The 13300-nt window shown below is 46.4% G+C and overlaps 2 protein-coding genes across 2 annotated transcripts in view; both read left to right on the forward strand.

Annotated features, from left to right (window-relative positions):
• Positions 1-274: 274 nt before the first annotated feature.
• Positions 275-1293, forward strand: LOC134097468 (histidine-rich glycoprotein-like). The gene is made up of 2 exons (XM_062550337.1): positions 275-1185; positions 1278-1293. The coding sequence occupies exons 1-2, from the start codon at positions 275-277 to the stop codon at positions 1291-1293; spliced, it is 927 nt and encodes a 308-aa protein (XP_062406321.1).
• A 4731-nt stretch (positions 1294-6024) lies between these two features.
• The window catches only part of LOC134097550 (protein EFR3 homolog B-like), a 56949-nt gene continuing 49673 nt past the window's right edge, over positions 6025-13300 (forward strand). Inside the window, exon 1 of the mRNA XM_062550433.1 lies at positions 6025-6265. Coding sequence (XP_062406417.1) covers positions 6187-6265 — 79 coding nt within the window. The 5' untranslated portion in view covers positions 6025-6186. The remainder of the gene's footprint in view (positions 6266-13300) is intronic.

Below are 13300 nucleotides of genomic sequence, written 5' to 3' on the forward strand. Positions count from 1 at the left end.
GAAGGGGGTGGGAGGCAGTAATATTAGCAGGATTTGCACATTAGCTGGGCAGGTCAACTGGCTCAAGGCATCAGGCTAATCAGCTGCATAAGCCCCTCAGACCATGAGCTCTGGAGGACTCACCAGCACTCATACCGCCTGAACATGCCCAAACACCAGCACTCATACCGCCTGAACATGCCCAATCACCAGCACCCATACCGCCTGAACATGCACAATCATCACCTCAGACCATGAGCTCTGGAGGACTCACCAGCACCCATACCGCCTGAACATGCCCAAACACCAGCACTCATACCGCCTGAACATGCCCAAACACCAGCACTCATACCGCCTGAACATGCCCAAGCATCACTCATACCGCCTGAACATGCCCAAACACCAGCACTCATACCGCCTGAACATGCCCAAGCATCACTCATACTGCCTGAACATGCCCAAGCATCACTCATACCGCCTGAACATGCCCAAGCATCACCCATACCGCCTGAACATGCCCAAGCATCACTCATACCGCCTGAACATGCCCCAACACCAGCACTCATACCGCCTGAACATGCCCAAACACCACCCATACCGCCTGAACATGCCCAATCACCAGCACCCATACCGCCTGAACACACCCAATCACCAGCACCCATACCGCCTGAACACACCCAACCACCTGCACCCATACCGCCTGAACATGCCCAAGCATCACTCATACCGCCTGAACATGCCCCAACACCAGCACTCATACCGCCTGAACATGCCCAAGCATCACTCATACCGCCTGAACATGCCCAAGCATCACTCAAACCGCCTGAACATGCCCCAACACCAGCACTCATACCGCCTGAACATGCCCAAGCATCACTCATACCGCCTGAACACACCCAATCACCAGCACCCATACCGCCTGAACACACCCAACCACCAGCACCCATACCGCCTGAACACGCCCAATCACCAGCACCCATACCGCCTGAACACGCCCAATCACCAGCAGTCATACCGCCTGAACATGCCCAATCACCAGCACTCATACCGCCTGAACATGGCCAAACACCACCAGCACCCATACCGCCTGAACGCGCCCAAACACCACCAGCACCCATACCGCCTGAACATGCCCCAACACCAGCACTCATACCGCCTGAACATGCCCAAGCATCACTCATACCGCCTGAACATGCCCCAACACCAGCACTCATACCGCCTGAACACACCCCAACACCAGCTAACGCCTGAACATGCCCAAGCATCACCCATACCGCCTGAACACACCCAATCACCAGCACCCATACCGCCTGAACAGGCCCAAGCATCACTCATACCGCCTGAACATGCCCAAGCATCACTCATACCGCCTGAACATGCCCAAACACCACTCATACCGCCTGAACACACCCAAACACCATCATCACTCATACCGCCTGAACACACCCAAACACCAGCACTCATACCGCCTGAACACACCCAAGCATCACTCATACCGCCTGAACATGCCCAAATACCACTCATACCGCCTGAACACACCCAAACACCATCATCACTCATACCGCCTGAACACACCCAAACACCAGCACTCATACCGCCTGAACACACCCAAGCATCACTCATACCGCCTGAACATGCCCAAACATCACTCATACCGCCTGAACACACCCAATCACCACCACTCATACCGCCTGAACACACCCAATCACCAGCACTCATACCGCCTGAACACACCCAATCACCACCATCACTCAAACCACCTGAACACACCCAAGCATCACTCATACCGCCTGAACACACCCAAACATCACTCATACCGCCTGAACACACCCAATCACCATCATCACTCATACCGCCTGAACACACCCAAACACCATCATCACTCAAACCGCCTGAACACACCCAATCACCACCATCACTCATACCGCCTGAACACACCCAAACACCATCATCACTCATACAGCCTGAACACACCCAAACACCATCATCACTCATACAGCCTGAACACACCCAAACACGATCATCACTCATACAGCCTGAACACACCCAAACATCGCTTGTTTTTTTTTGCTGGGGCCTATAGACCATCCAAGTACAGTATTACTGGCCGTCAGTAAGGGGTGTGTGATGAGGATGATGAAGATGATGAGGATGATGAAGGTGATGAGGACGATGAGGGTGATGAAGATGATGATGATGATGAGGGGGATGAGGGGGATGAAGGTGATGAGGGTGATGAAGGTGATGAGGGTGATGAGGGTGATGTAGATGATGAGGGTGATGAAGATGATGAGGGTGATGAAGATGATGAGGGTGATGAAGATTGTGAGGGTGATGAAGATTATGAGGGTGATGAAGATGATGGCGCAGGCTTCATGAGCGCTCCCTGTGGCTGATGGGTGCTCCGTTCCTGGCGTGTGCCAGCAGATGGTTGGGCGCTGCCAGCAGCCCTGGTTGGCACCCTCACGCCCCGCAGCAGATCAGCGCGCGACTGTTGGACTGCGTTCAGCAGCCAAGCTATTCTGAGCGAGCGTCAGGTAGCTATTTAGGGCCTTGGGCTGTGTTTAACCCGCCGAGTTATTTTGAGTGTTGGGACTATGTTTAGTGTACTGTAGCCTACTGTAGGAGTTTGGAGTGAGTGTTGTGTTGTGTTCAGTGGCCTGTTGATTTACTGGAGTGTTGGGTTGGGCTCAATTCAGCGGGCGAGTTGTTTGGGCAGTAGCTTATTCCGGAGTTTGAGTGATTGGTTGTGTCCGGTTACAGAGCTATTTTAAGTGAGGGTTGGACTGTGTTCATTATCCTAGTTATTGAGAGGGTTTTTTTATGTTTGTTATTGTTTTACTTTATTGTGGTTCTTTAATCGTACTACATTTTTGTTTTGTTTTTTTTAACATTCAATAGAAACTCAAATGGGGGCACAAATCACAGCAGACAAAGAAAACAAAAACAAACAAACAAATAAAAACAGAAATAAGACAGCAACAACACACACACAATAACACAATTAAAAAAGAAGAAGAAAAGAAGAAGAGGGCATACAGGCAGCTACAGTGTGTGCGCGCGCGCGCGCGCGCGTGTGTGTGTGTGTGTGTGTGTGTGTGTGTGTGTGAACGTGTCTGTTTATGCATATCTATCTACAGTATGAATTTCAACTGTGTTTTGACCTACAGTACACTGGTCAATTGCATATTTCTATAAAAGAACAAAAGCCTAATCTCTAATTTCTAACGGAAGCATATCTCTCAGTGTGCCCTAGACAGAGCTCACCAGCTCAATGGCGCCCTCTTGTGGAAGAATACTGTGAGTGTCTCTGTCACACGCACCGGCTGGTCGCATAGAGCGCTGGACACAGAGCCTAGTTTCAGATCCTTTAACATTTCTGCTGGAGAGTGATCGTGTCATGTAAACCAGCGGCGGTCCACAAGATGAAGTGATTTTGTGTACAATCAATAAGGCCACTTATGTTAGTTGTGTCCTCTTCACGCTTACTGGAAGGCGGTCAGATGGCTGTCAAAATATGAGGGGGCGAGACCCGACAAGCCCTTTAATGACGCCTTCTGATGTCTGTTCAGGAAAGCAAGACATTTTTGACATTTTCCCCACAAACAGTGACGTGTTTATTTTGACAGATGCACATTCAAGGCAAGGTACAGTAATGCTATAATTTAAAACCGAGAACAAACAAGTGTATGTTTAGGTAACTGAATTGTCAAAGCCACCAGAAAAACCTGTCTGCCAAGCTAATTGTCAATAGTTAGCTTCCCTGTTCAGTGGCTAATAACTTACATTGGTTGCTGAAGAGTAACATTAGCTAGCTAACTAGCTAGCTAGTGGTGATAGCTAACTGTAGATGAGTGCACTTCTAACTGGGGCATACTTTTGTTACGTTTTGTGTAAAGATCTGGTAAGACAACAGTTGGTAACTCGTGTTTAAGTTATGTAATGAGTTTTAACTGTATGAATATTTTACCGTCTTTGCTGTAAAGTAGCGAGCTAACATTACACAACTAGACTGGTGACAACCTATGGGTTCAGCATGGCAATGTTAACTAGAAAGTTTATTTTGCGCAGTGATGGGGTTAAATGTTGTGGTATTACTTAAACTATTTGCCAACCATTCATGCCTTGCTCCTTGAACTTGTTTTTTTAATTTTATTTAAATGTTAGTGCCTGCCAACTTAATTCTATGTCAGCCAACGTTAGTTTCATTAGTTAGCTATGCTAACGAAGATAGCTGGCTGAGTAGCTGGCGTAGCCAGATTTACAAGCAGCATGTCGTTGAGAGAACATAAAACGTATTTTACTTATTACAACGTTAACAGTATGTTCCAGGTTAGCAGCTGTCATTTCTCAGGCTCTTACTATGTTTTTCTGAATGACAAATATGGTTGGGTGTCGCAATGGTATAATATTTTGAATATCGATTGTAGGCCTGCAAACAACCAGGGAATTTCCTTCTTTGATTACCCGGCGTGGCGGATGTGATAAAGGGTGCTTCCCCTCCTAACACACCGCTCTACAGGAGAAAGCTCTACCGCGACGCCTGTTGGTCACCGTGATCATGACAGGTAGGCAGTGTTAATCGCTACCATATCCATCCTGTAACAACATGAAGAGTTTGCCTGCTCACTTTGAAATGTCGTTTTCGCTTTTCGTAACAACTTGCATAAAACATAATTCTGTGGTTGCAGTGTGTGTGTGTGTGCGTGCCTGTCTGTCTGTCTGTCTGTCTGTCTGTCTGTCTGGCTGAAGAACACTGTCAGACAAACAGATCTCTGGAAGTCTTTTTAAGAGTGCATCTACTGTACAGTATGTCCCACTGGTCATTGTGTGAATGCACAGTCCTTGTTATCTATCTCTCTCTCTCTCTCTCGTTGCTTCACACACACACACACACACACACACACTCTTATTCAGTCATGGTCCAAGAAACAAATAGAGGAGGGTTAGTGGGGGCATTGTGTTGGTGAGTTGTTTGTTAATGAGAGTTTGTGTGTGTGTTGGCGACTATGTGTGTGTGTGTGTGTGTGTATGCGCGCACTGGTGCTTTTGAGGGGAGGGGAAGGGGGCTGATGGACACACAGATGGGCGTTGAGGAGCGAACAGAAAGGTTACCGGGTTCGCCGTTGTGGGGTTGCACACTGCACTGCCAGGGAGTCGGTGGGGAGTCGTGGGGAGTCGTGGGGAGTCGGTAGGGAGTCGGTAGGGAGTCGGTAGGGAGTCGGTAGGGAGTCGGTAGGGAGTCGTTCCAGGCTGCCACCGCTCGGCTTTTGTCTCGGTTTGGGAAGCTTAGCTGGAATATCCCACCAAGGTCACTCAGCTGAACGCTCCACCACCCATGGAGGAATGACCTGTTTGGATCCTGGGATAAGACATGCACACACACTCGTGCACACACACACTCATGCGCACACACACACACACACACACACACACACACTCGTGCACACACACACTCATGCACACACACACATGCGCACACACACTCATGCACACACACACACACTCATGCACACACACACACATGCGCACACACACAGACGCACACTTGCACATGCATAAACACACACACGCGAGAGACACACACACACACACCCATGGAGGACTGACGCGTTTGGGCTCTCTGGATAAGACATACACACACTTGTGTGTGTGCGTACACAAACACACGAGACACACAGACAGACACACACACACACACACACACACGAGACACACACACACACACACACACACCCCCATGGAGGACTGACCTGTTGGTTCCCAGGAGACGTGTTCCTGAGTGGTGTGTGGCGCTGGTGACGACGGGAGTCGTACGGAATGCCGCTCCGCTACGGAATGCCGCTTCGCTGCGTCCTGCCGGGATCGCCTGCGTGCCCTCGTGGAAGTAGCGGCGTTCTGGTTGGACTGGACTGCTCCCAGTGACTGTGTGTGTCTGGTGTGTGTGTGTGTGTGTGTGTGTGTGTGTGTGTGTGTGTGTGTGTGTGTGTGTGTGATCGCCGGCTCCTGGGCGGTGCCAGCAGGAGATAGTTGGGGGCACTCCGTGTCCCGCCACTGTGCTGGTGTTGGGGTCCCAGTGGGAGAGACTGTGCTGGTGTTGGGGTACGCAGGGTGCTGATTTAGGGGTACCGGTGGGGGAACACGGTATATACGGCGTGTACAGCGTTTGGTGGCTCTGGGGTACGCGGCTGTGTGCCCACCGTCACCATGGCAACATCAGAGCCCCCGTGCTCTCGCAGGCTGGCACTGGACTGCCGCACGCTCCTGGACCATCGGGTGGGCAGCGGTGAGTGGAGCTGGCACGGCCTGCCTCGCATTGTCCTCTGTGTTCTTTGTTCCGTGTTCTTTGTTCCGTGTTCTCTGTTCTGTCTTCCGTGCTCTGTTCTTCTCACTCATTACATTCTTCAGAAGCAGAATTCTGTTCAGTGACAAACATGATTTGATTTGTTCATTTTTATGTATTGTTAATGTTTATTTTTCTACAGCCTCACTCAGTGTGAGTCATATTGAAGTTGGGTTTAGAGTCTGTGTTATGATGAGTTATTTTTGTGTTTTGAGTTTTTTTATTTATTGCAAATCAGTGCTTTTTAAATTTTAAGTCAAACAGTTTTGTTTAAGAGTTGAAAAAGTTGTGTACGAAAAAAATGTGAAAGTTGTGAGAGTTTCTTTAAGGCAGTATTCAGTGTGTTGAACTGTGCAGTAAAGTGTAGTGTAGTGTTGCATTGTGCAGTGCAGTGTTCAGTAGTGTCGTGTTGTGTAGTGTTACTGCAGTGTTCAGTAGTGTTGTGTTGTGTAGTGTAGTGTAGTGTTGTGTTAACAGTGTTCAGTAGTGTCGTGTTGTGTAGTGTTGTTACAGTCTTACTGCAGTTTTCAGTAGTGCAGTGTTGTGTAGTGTTGTGTCATCAGTGTTACTGCAGTGTTCAGTAGTGTCGTGTTGTGTAGTGTTGCATTGTGCAGTGCAGTGTTCAGTAGTGCAGTGTTGTGTAGTGTTGTGTTAACAGTGTTACTGCAGTGTTCAGTAGTGTTGTGTAGTGTAGTGTAGTGTTGTGTTAACAGTGTTACTGAAGTTTTCAGTAGTGCAGTGTTGTGTTGTGTAGTGTAGTGTTGTGTTACCAGTGTTCAGTAGTGTCGTGTTGTGTAGTGTTGTTACAGTGTTACTGCAGTTTTCAGTAGTGTAGTGTTGTGTAGTGTAGTGTAGTGTTGTGTTAACAGTGTTCAGTAGTGTCGTGTTGTGTAGTGTTGTTACAGTGTTACTGCAGTTTTCAGTAGTGTAGTGTTGTGTTGTGTAGTGTAGTGTTGTGTTAACAGTGTTCAGTAGTGTCGTGTTGTGTACTGTTGTTACAGAGTTACTGCAGTTTTCAGTTGTATTGTGTGGTGTTGTGTGGTGTTGTGTTGTGCTGTGTTGTTTTGTATAGTGCTATGTGGTGTTGTTCGGTGCTGAGTTAAATTACATCTCAATCTCGAACTTCCAACTCAAAGGTAGAAACGACGATGTGGCCACACTCCCAACGTCACGTCCAGCATGTGTGCCAAGACGCAAACACACACACACACACACACACACACACACACACACACACACACACTACACACATGTTAAACTGCGGCTTCAACACTCTACTAACTTCAGGGTGCAGCTAAAAAAAAACACCACCGACCAACCAACCGACAGCAACTTTTGCTACTCTGAAATCACCAGTGTGGAAGCATTTTGTCGTTCGCTCACATCAGTTGACACTAACTTAAAGGGACACTTCACAGATTAGCATTAAGCTTTGTATCTGTAGAAAACCAGTCATGTTTTTGAATGGTCGTGCATCATTCCCTCAGTTTGCCTTGAGATGGGAGAAATACGGATTTCAATGAAACCCATGAATAGGACTTCTTGCTTTCAATGATGTAAAATGATGATTTTTACATCATTGAAAGCAGGAAGTCCAACATTGAAATCCGTATTTCTCCCATCTCAAGGCAAACTGAGGGAATGATGCGCGACCATTCAAAAACATGACTGGTTTTCTAAAGATACAAAGCTTAATGCTAATCGGTGAAGTGTCCCTTTAACACTGAGCTTAGCAAGTGAAAAGATGCTCTAGTTATAATCCCAAATCACTTTAAGGCTTTACCGTTTACGGTTACCGTTCCTACCTCGCAGTTGGAATGGTTTGAAAATAAATCGAATTGGGACTTTAAAATCGGAAATGAAATTGAATCAAGGATTTGCAGAGTCGTGACACCCCTAGTGTGCGTGTGCGTGTGCGTGTGCGTGTGCGTGCGATGTTGTGTAGTGCTGTGCAGTGGTAAAAGTGGTTTTGCACTCATGCTCTAAAGTGCCAAGAGAGAGAGAGAGAGAAGAGAGAGCGCGCTGTGGGAAAGAGAGAAGAGAGAGAGAGAGAGAAGAGAGAGAGAGAAGAGAGCGCGCTGTGGGAAAGAGAATAATAAAAAGGATGAGACTCAAGGGAAGAGGAGGAGGAAACCAGGAGGAGTCTGCAGCTCATTCAGCCTGCCATGAATGAACACTCCTGCACTCTTTCTTCTCTCTCTTTCTTCTCTCTCTCTCTCTCTCTCTCTCTCGCTCTCTCGCTCTCTCCAAGGATGAACTCTCTCACCTTTCTCTCCCTCTCCATTTTTCAAACTCAAAGAGCTTTATTGGCATAACTAGGGATGTAACGATTACCGGTGTGACGGTAAACCATGATAAAAATGTTGACGATAACAATTACCGTGTTCATTTCGAATATCATTATTATCACGGTTGATACTACGGTGTGGTAACCGCGTGTTTAATTCCTCCCAGCTTCATCCGAGCCTGCTTTTGACACAAGCTGAAAGGCTACTATGAAACAAAACTTTACCTTACTAATTCTGTTGTCTAATTGATGGATTTAACCATGATTCAGATAAGGCTACACCTGCTTTTAAAGGGCATTTCCACCCCAAAATGTGCGCTGGATCATGTAGCCACTCTGCGTCTTTTTATGTAGGCCTACACGTTCACATTAAATCTAGGCTATTCCACTAACGTTATCAGGAGGAGAATGCCGTGAAGTTTTATGTTGAGCGCTGGGATATAAGTGCTCATTGGATATAACAGATATACCAACTCCAAATCATAAGTTAAGCTATAAGCAGCCAACATTTCCAACCAAGGAAAAAGTGAGCACAATGCCACGGTAACCTATGGGATTTAGTTCATTTAGGCCTACTGTAGTGTTTAATTCAAAACTACACAGCCGATTGGCAAACTTTTACATCTTGAGATCGAGTTCCATCAAGGTAACTATCCCGTTATCTCACGCGTCATGTCTATCATTAATGTACAGTAGCCTAGTGCTCACCAAAATCATAGAAGTTAACATTGCAAGTCACTTATCTTTTCTATGATCCCAGCAATATTTTCTTTGACTTGTTAATTTTTTGAACATTCATTCTATTCAATGAAAACGGATATCCTTGAACTATGCGTGACTACTTTCCTAAAACCGAATGAAGGTTAATATAATTACTTCACGTCTTCACGACTTCATCTCTTAAAGTGACAGGCGCTCAATTAGACCTACACAACACCCCTGTCATTAAAGACAAGTGTAATATTTTAAAAATCAATATGAAGTATTCAAATTACTGAATATTTTTTAGCTATAAGTAATTATGCAAATCCTAACATATTATAAACTATTAGCAAAATATATAAAGTTCATGAATTCAAAATATGCAATAGAAACAAGACAAGCCATTTTCTGTGTGTGTGGAGGGAGCAGAGACTAGGATTGCCACTCCTGTGAATGATCGGTATCCTGCTGAAGGCAATAAGGGTTTGCCTATATTTTTAATGTAATAAACACTGTCACACCTTTTTAAACTAAAATATTTCAGCTTGTCTACACCCATCAGCGCTTTCTTAACATATTGTTCACACAATTTTTTAAATACCGCGATAATACCGAAAACCGTGATGATTTTGATCACTATAACCGTGGGGTTAAATTTTCACACCGTTACATCCCTAGGCATAACTCCCTGCTCCATCTTTCTCTCTCTCTCTTCTTCTCCTGTCTCGTTCACTCTCCTCTCTTTCTATCTCTCTTTCTCTGTCTCTCACCATCTTTCTCATCATTTCCTTTCCTGTGTGTGTGTGTGTGTGTGTGTGTGTGTGTGTCCTGGAGGTAGCAGCTCTGTATAGCAGCATGCAGAAAAGCCCACAAGGTCATCAGTAGGGTTGGGTACCGACACTCGGTACAAGTACGTACTCGGGGCGAACATCAACGGTAGTAACCATCCCGAAATACAATGTGAATTTCGGTGCCTCATTTCGGTGCCTCATTAAATATGCAGCTGCTTAATCGCGCTCACTGGTGTTCACTCTTAAAACGGCAGCGTCAGTGCACAGTCTGCACACACCACTGAAGGCTGTTTTCTACTGACAGCTAACCTGGTGTTGTTGAACAGGTGCAGCCTTCGAAAGTCTTTGAACCGTGGTGTGCTAGTGAACCTGCCCGCATTTCCACCAGTTCGGAACCGAACCAAGCATGCATCATCAACAATGGGTGTTGCTTGCAAAAGCAAACGTTAATGAGATGCATAAACGAGAGAATGATATGATCAGTTGTCCCATAAAAACGGCAGAAATTAGCTGTTTAAAATGCTAGTCAACGTCTGCAGCGCAATGCTAGTTGAATCGTTTTGTTTACTCTGGCAACAGTTGATATGGACGGAAAACTCATGCTTTTAGCAGAGACGTTTCTTAGGCAGACTTTTACTGTCTATGGGTAAAAGTCATCGGTAAAATTAATAAAGCCTACATGTATATTTACATAGCCTACAAGTGTAGTGATACACGATTAAACGGCAGAAGGGGATCATCCATTTATTGCTGTTTAACTGGTAGCCTAACGATAGATTGCGAAGTTGATGAGAATGCATGCATTCCGGTTAGTAAAACGTGGAAGTATGACGTATTTTTCTCTGTAAGACGGCATTGAGTAGCCTATAGCCGGTTGCCAAAAAAGTAACGATAGATAAATGCGATGTTTATGAGAAATGAATGCATTACATGTAACATGACCTGTTTAAAAATACATTAAACATTGGGTTATTTATTTTGAATTGAATTGAATTGAATACTTAATGTCATTGCACAGAATACAACGAAATTGGAAGAATATAGGGCTAATAATTAAAGACATTGCAGACACACAATCACTCCCCATTCTTCTGTCCACCCCATAGTAGGGTGAGGGACCCACACAAAACATATAGCCTACCCTCCCATTACATGTAGGCCTACTATGCTACAATTCAACACATTCATCTGGAATACCAGATTAGGTAGAATGAAGAAAAAAGTGCAAAGTTGCAAACAGTCAAGTCTTTCATGTTTTGTGGTTTTCAAGGTAGGCTACTGCTTAATATGCTGTTGGTCAAATTTCACCTAGGCCTTAGGCTATAATATGTGTAATAATATGTGATTTTTTTGTTTTATTATTTGTATAGGCCTATTATGAAAGCTTTTAGCTTAAAATATTGTTGGTTGGTTCTTGAAAAAAAATCATCATAAAAACTTGTTTTCTTTTTTTTTTTTTAAAGTACCGATTTAATTACCGTTTAGGAACCGGCACCGTTTTGAAAGTATCGATTTGGCACCGGTATCGAAATATACCCTTTCAATACCCAACCCTAGTCATCAGTGCCCTGTCTGAGAGAGAGAGAAAGAGAGAGAGAGAGAGAGAGAGAGAGAGAGAGAGAGAAGGTGTGTGTGTGTGGGGAGGCATGTGTGTGTAGGGGGGTGGGGGGGGTGAGAGAGAGAGAGAGAGAGGAAGATGGGAGAGAGAACCAGAGGATTTGTGTGTGTGTGTGTGTGTGTGTGAGAAGGAGAGAGTGGATTGGTGTGTGGGAGAGAGTGTGTGTGAGCGTGAGAGCGAGGCTTGTTGTGTGTGAGCGGGAGAGAGTGTGTGTGTGAGAAGGAGAGAGAGGATTGGTGTGTGGGAGAGAGTGTGTGTGAGCGTGAGAGCAAGGCTTGTTGTGTGTGTGAGCAGGAGAGCGAAGCATGGTGTGTGTTTGAGCAGGAGAGCAAGGCTCGGTGTGTGTGTGTGAGTAGGAGAGAGCGAGGCTTAGTGTGTGTGTGAGCAGGAGAGAGCGAGGCTTAGTGTGTGTGTGAGCAGGAGAGAGCGAGGCTCGGTGTGTGTGTGTGAGCGTGAGAGAGTGAGGCTCGGTGTGTGTGTGAGCAGGAGAGAGCGAGGCTCTGTGTGTGTGTGAGCGTGAGAGTGAGGCTCGGTGTGTGTGTGAGCAGGAGAGTGAGGCTCGGTGTGTGTGTGTGAGCAGGAGAGTGAGGCTCGGTGTGTGTGTGAGCGTGAGAGTGAGGCTCGGTGTGTGTGTGAGCAGGAGAGTGAGGCTCGGTGTGTGTGTGTGAGAAGGAGAGTGAGGCTCGGTGTGTGTGTGAGCAGGAGAGTGAGGCTCGGTGTGTGTGTGAGCAGGAGAGAGCGAGGCTCGGTGTGTGTGTGAGCAGGAGAGTGAGGCTCGGTGAGTGTGGGAGTGTGTGTGAGGGAAAGAGACGGAGGCTGTACTGGCTCTATTGCCGCTTGCTGGTCACAGCAGACAGGCTCATCTACCCACTCACTAGTGTGTGTGTGTGTGTGAGTGTGACCGTCAGAGTATCTCCTGACAGGACTTGGCACGCATGCCTGCATGCTTGAGTGTGTGTGTGCGCATGAAGGCTGAAGTGTGTGTGTGTGTATAAACGCTCGTTTGGATGTAACAGTTATTCAGCTTTACTTTTTGAGGATCTACTGCTCTGAGGTCTTCAGTCATGTATGGTAAGGAATCCACAAAAGTGTGTGTGTGTGTGTGTGTGTGTGTGTGTGAGAACTCGACTGTGGTCGTCAGCTGAGCTTTTACTGTTTGACTCCGAGCAGCCTGAATGGCAGCATACCCCTGGTATTAAGGTGTGTGTGTGTGTGTGTGTGTCTCTGTGTGTGTGTGTCTCTCTGTGTGTGTGTGTGTGTTCTGTACTGTGTGTTCCTTGCAAACCTCCCATACAGGCTCTGCAAGGCTCACACTAGGGCTATTTTGCCTGTGTTGTATTTAGTACGTTTTGGCATTGTTTGGGAGTATGAGTAGAACTCTGTGTGTGTGTGTGTGTGTGTGTGTGTGTGTGTGTTGGAGGTCAGTAGTGTCCAGTCCACGTGCTCTGGAGTAAATTGATTTTCTGAGTGTGTGTGATCAACTCCACAACTGCTGGTGGCTAAGGCATGACATCTTTGCTGTGTGTGTGTGTGTGTGTGTGTGTGTGTGTGTGTGTGTGTGTGTGTGTGTGTGTGTGTGG

This window comes from Sardina pilchardus, chromosome 12, assembly GCF_963854185.1.
Source record: "Sardina pilchardus chromosome 12, fSarPil1.1, whole genome shotgun sequence".
In the NCBI taxonomy this organism is placed as follows: Eukaryota; Metazoa; Chordata; class Actinopteri; order Clupeiformes; family Clupeidae; genus Sardina; species Sardina pilchardus.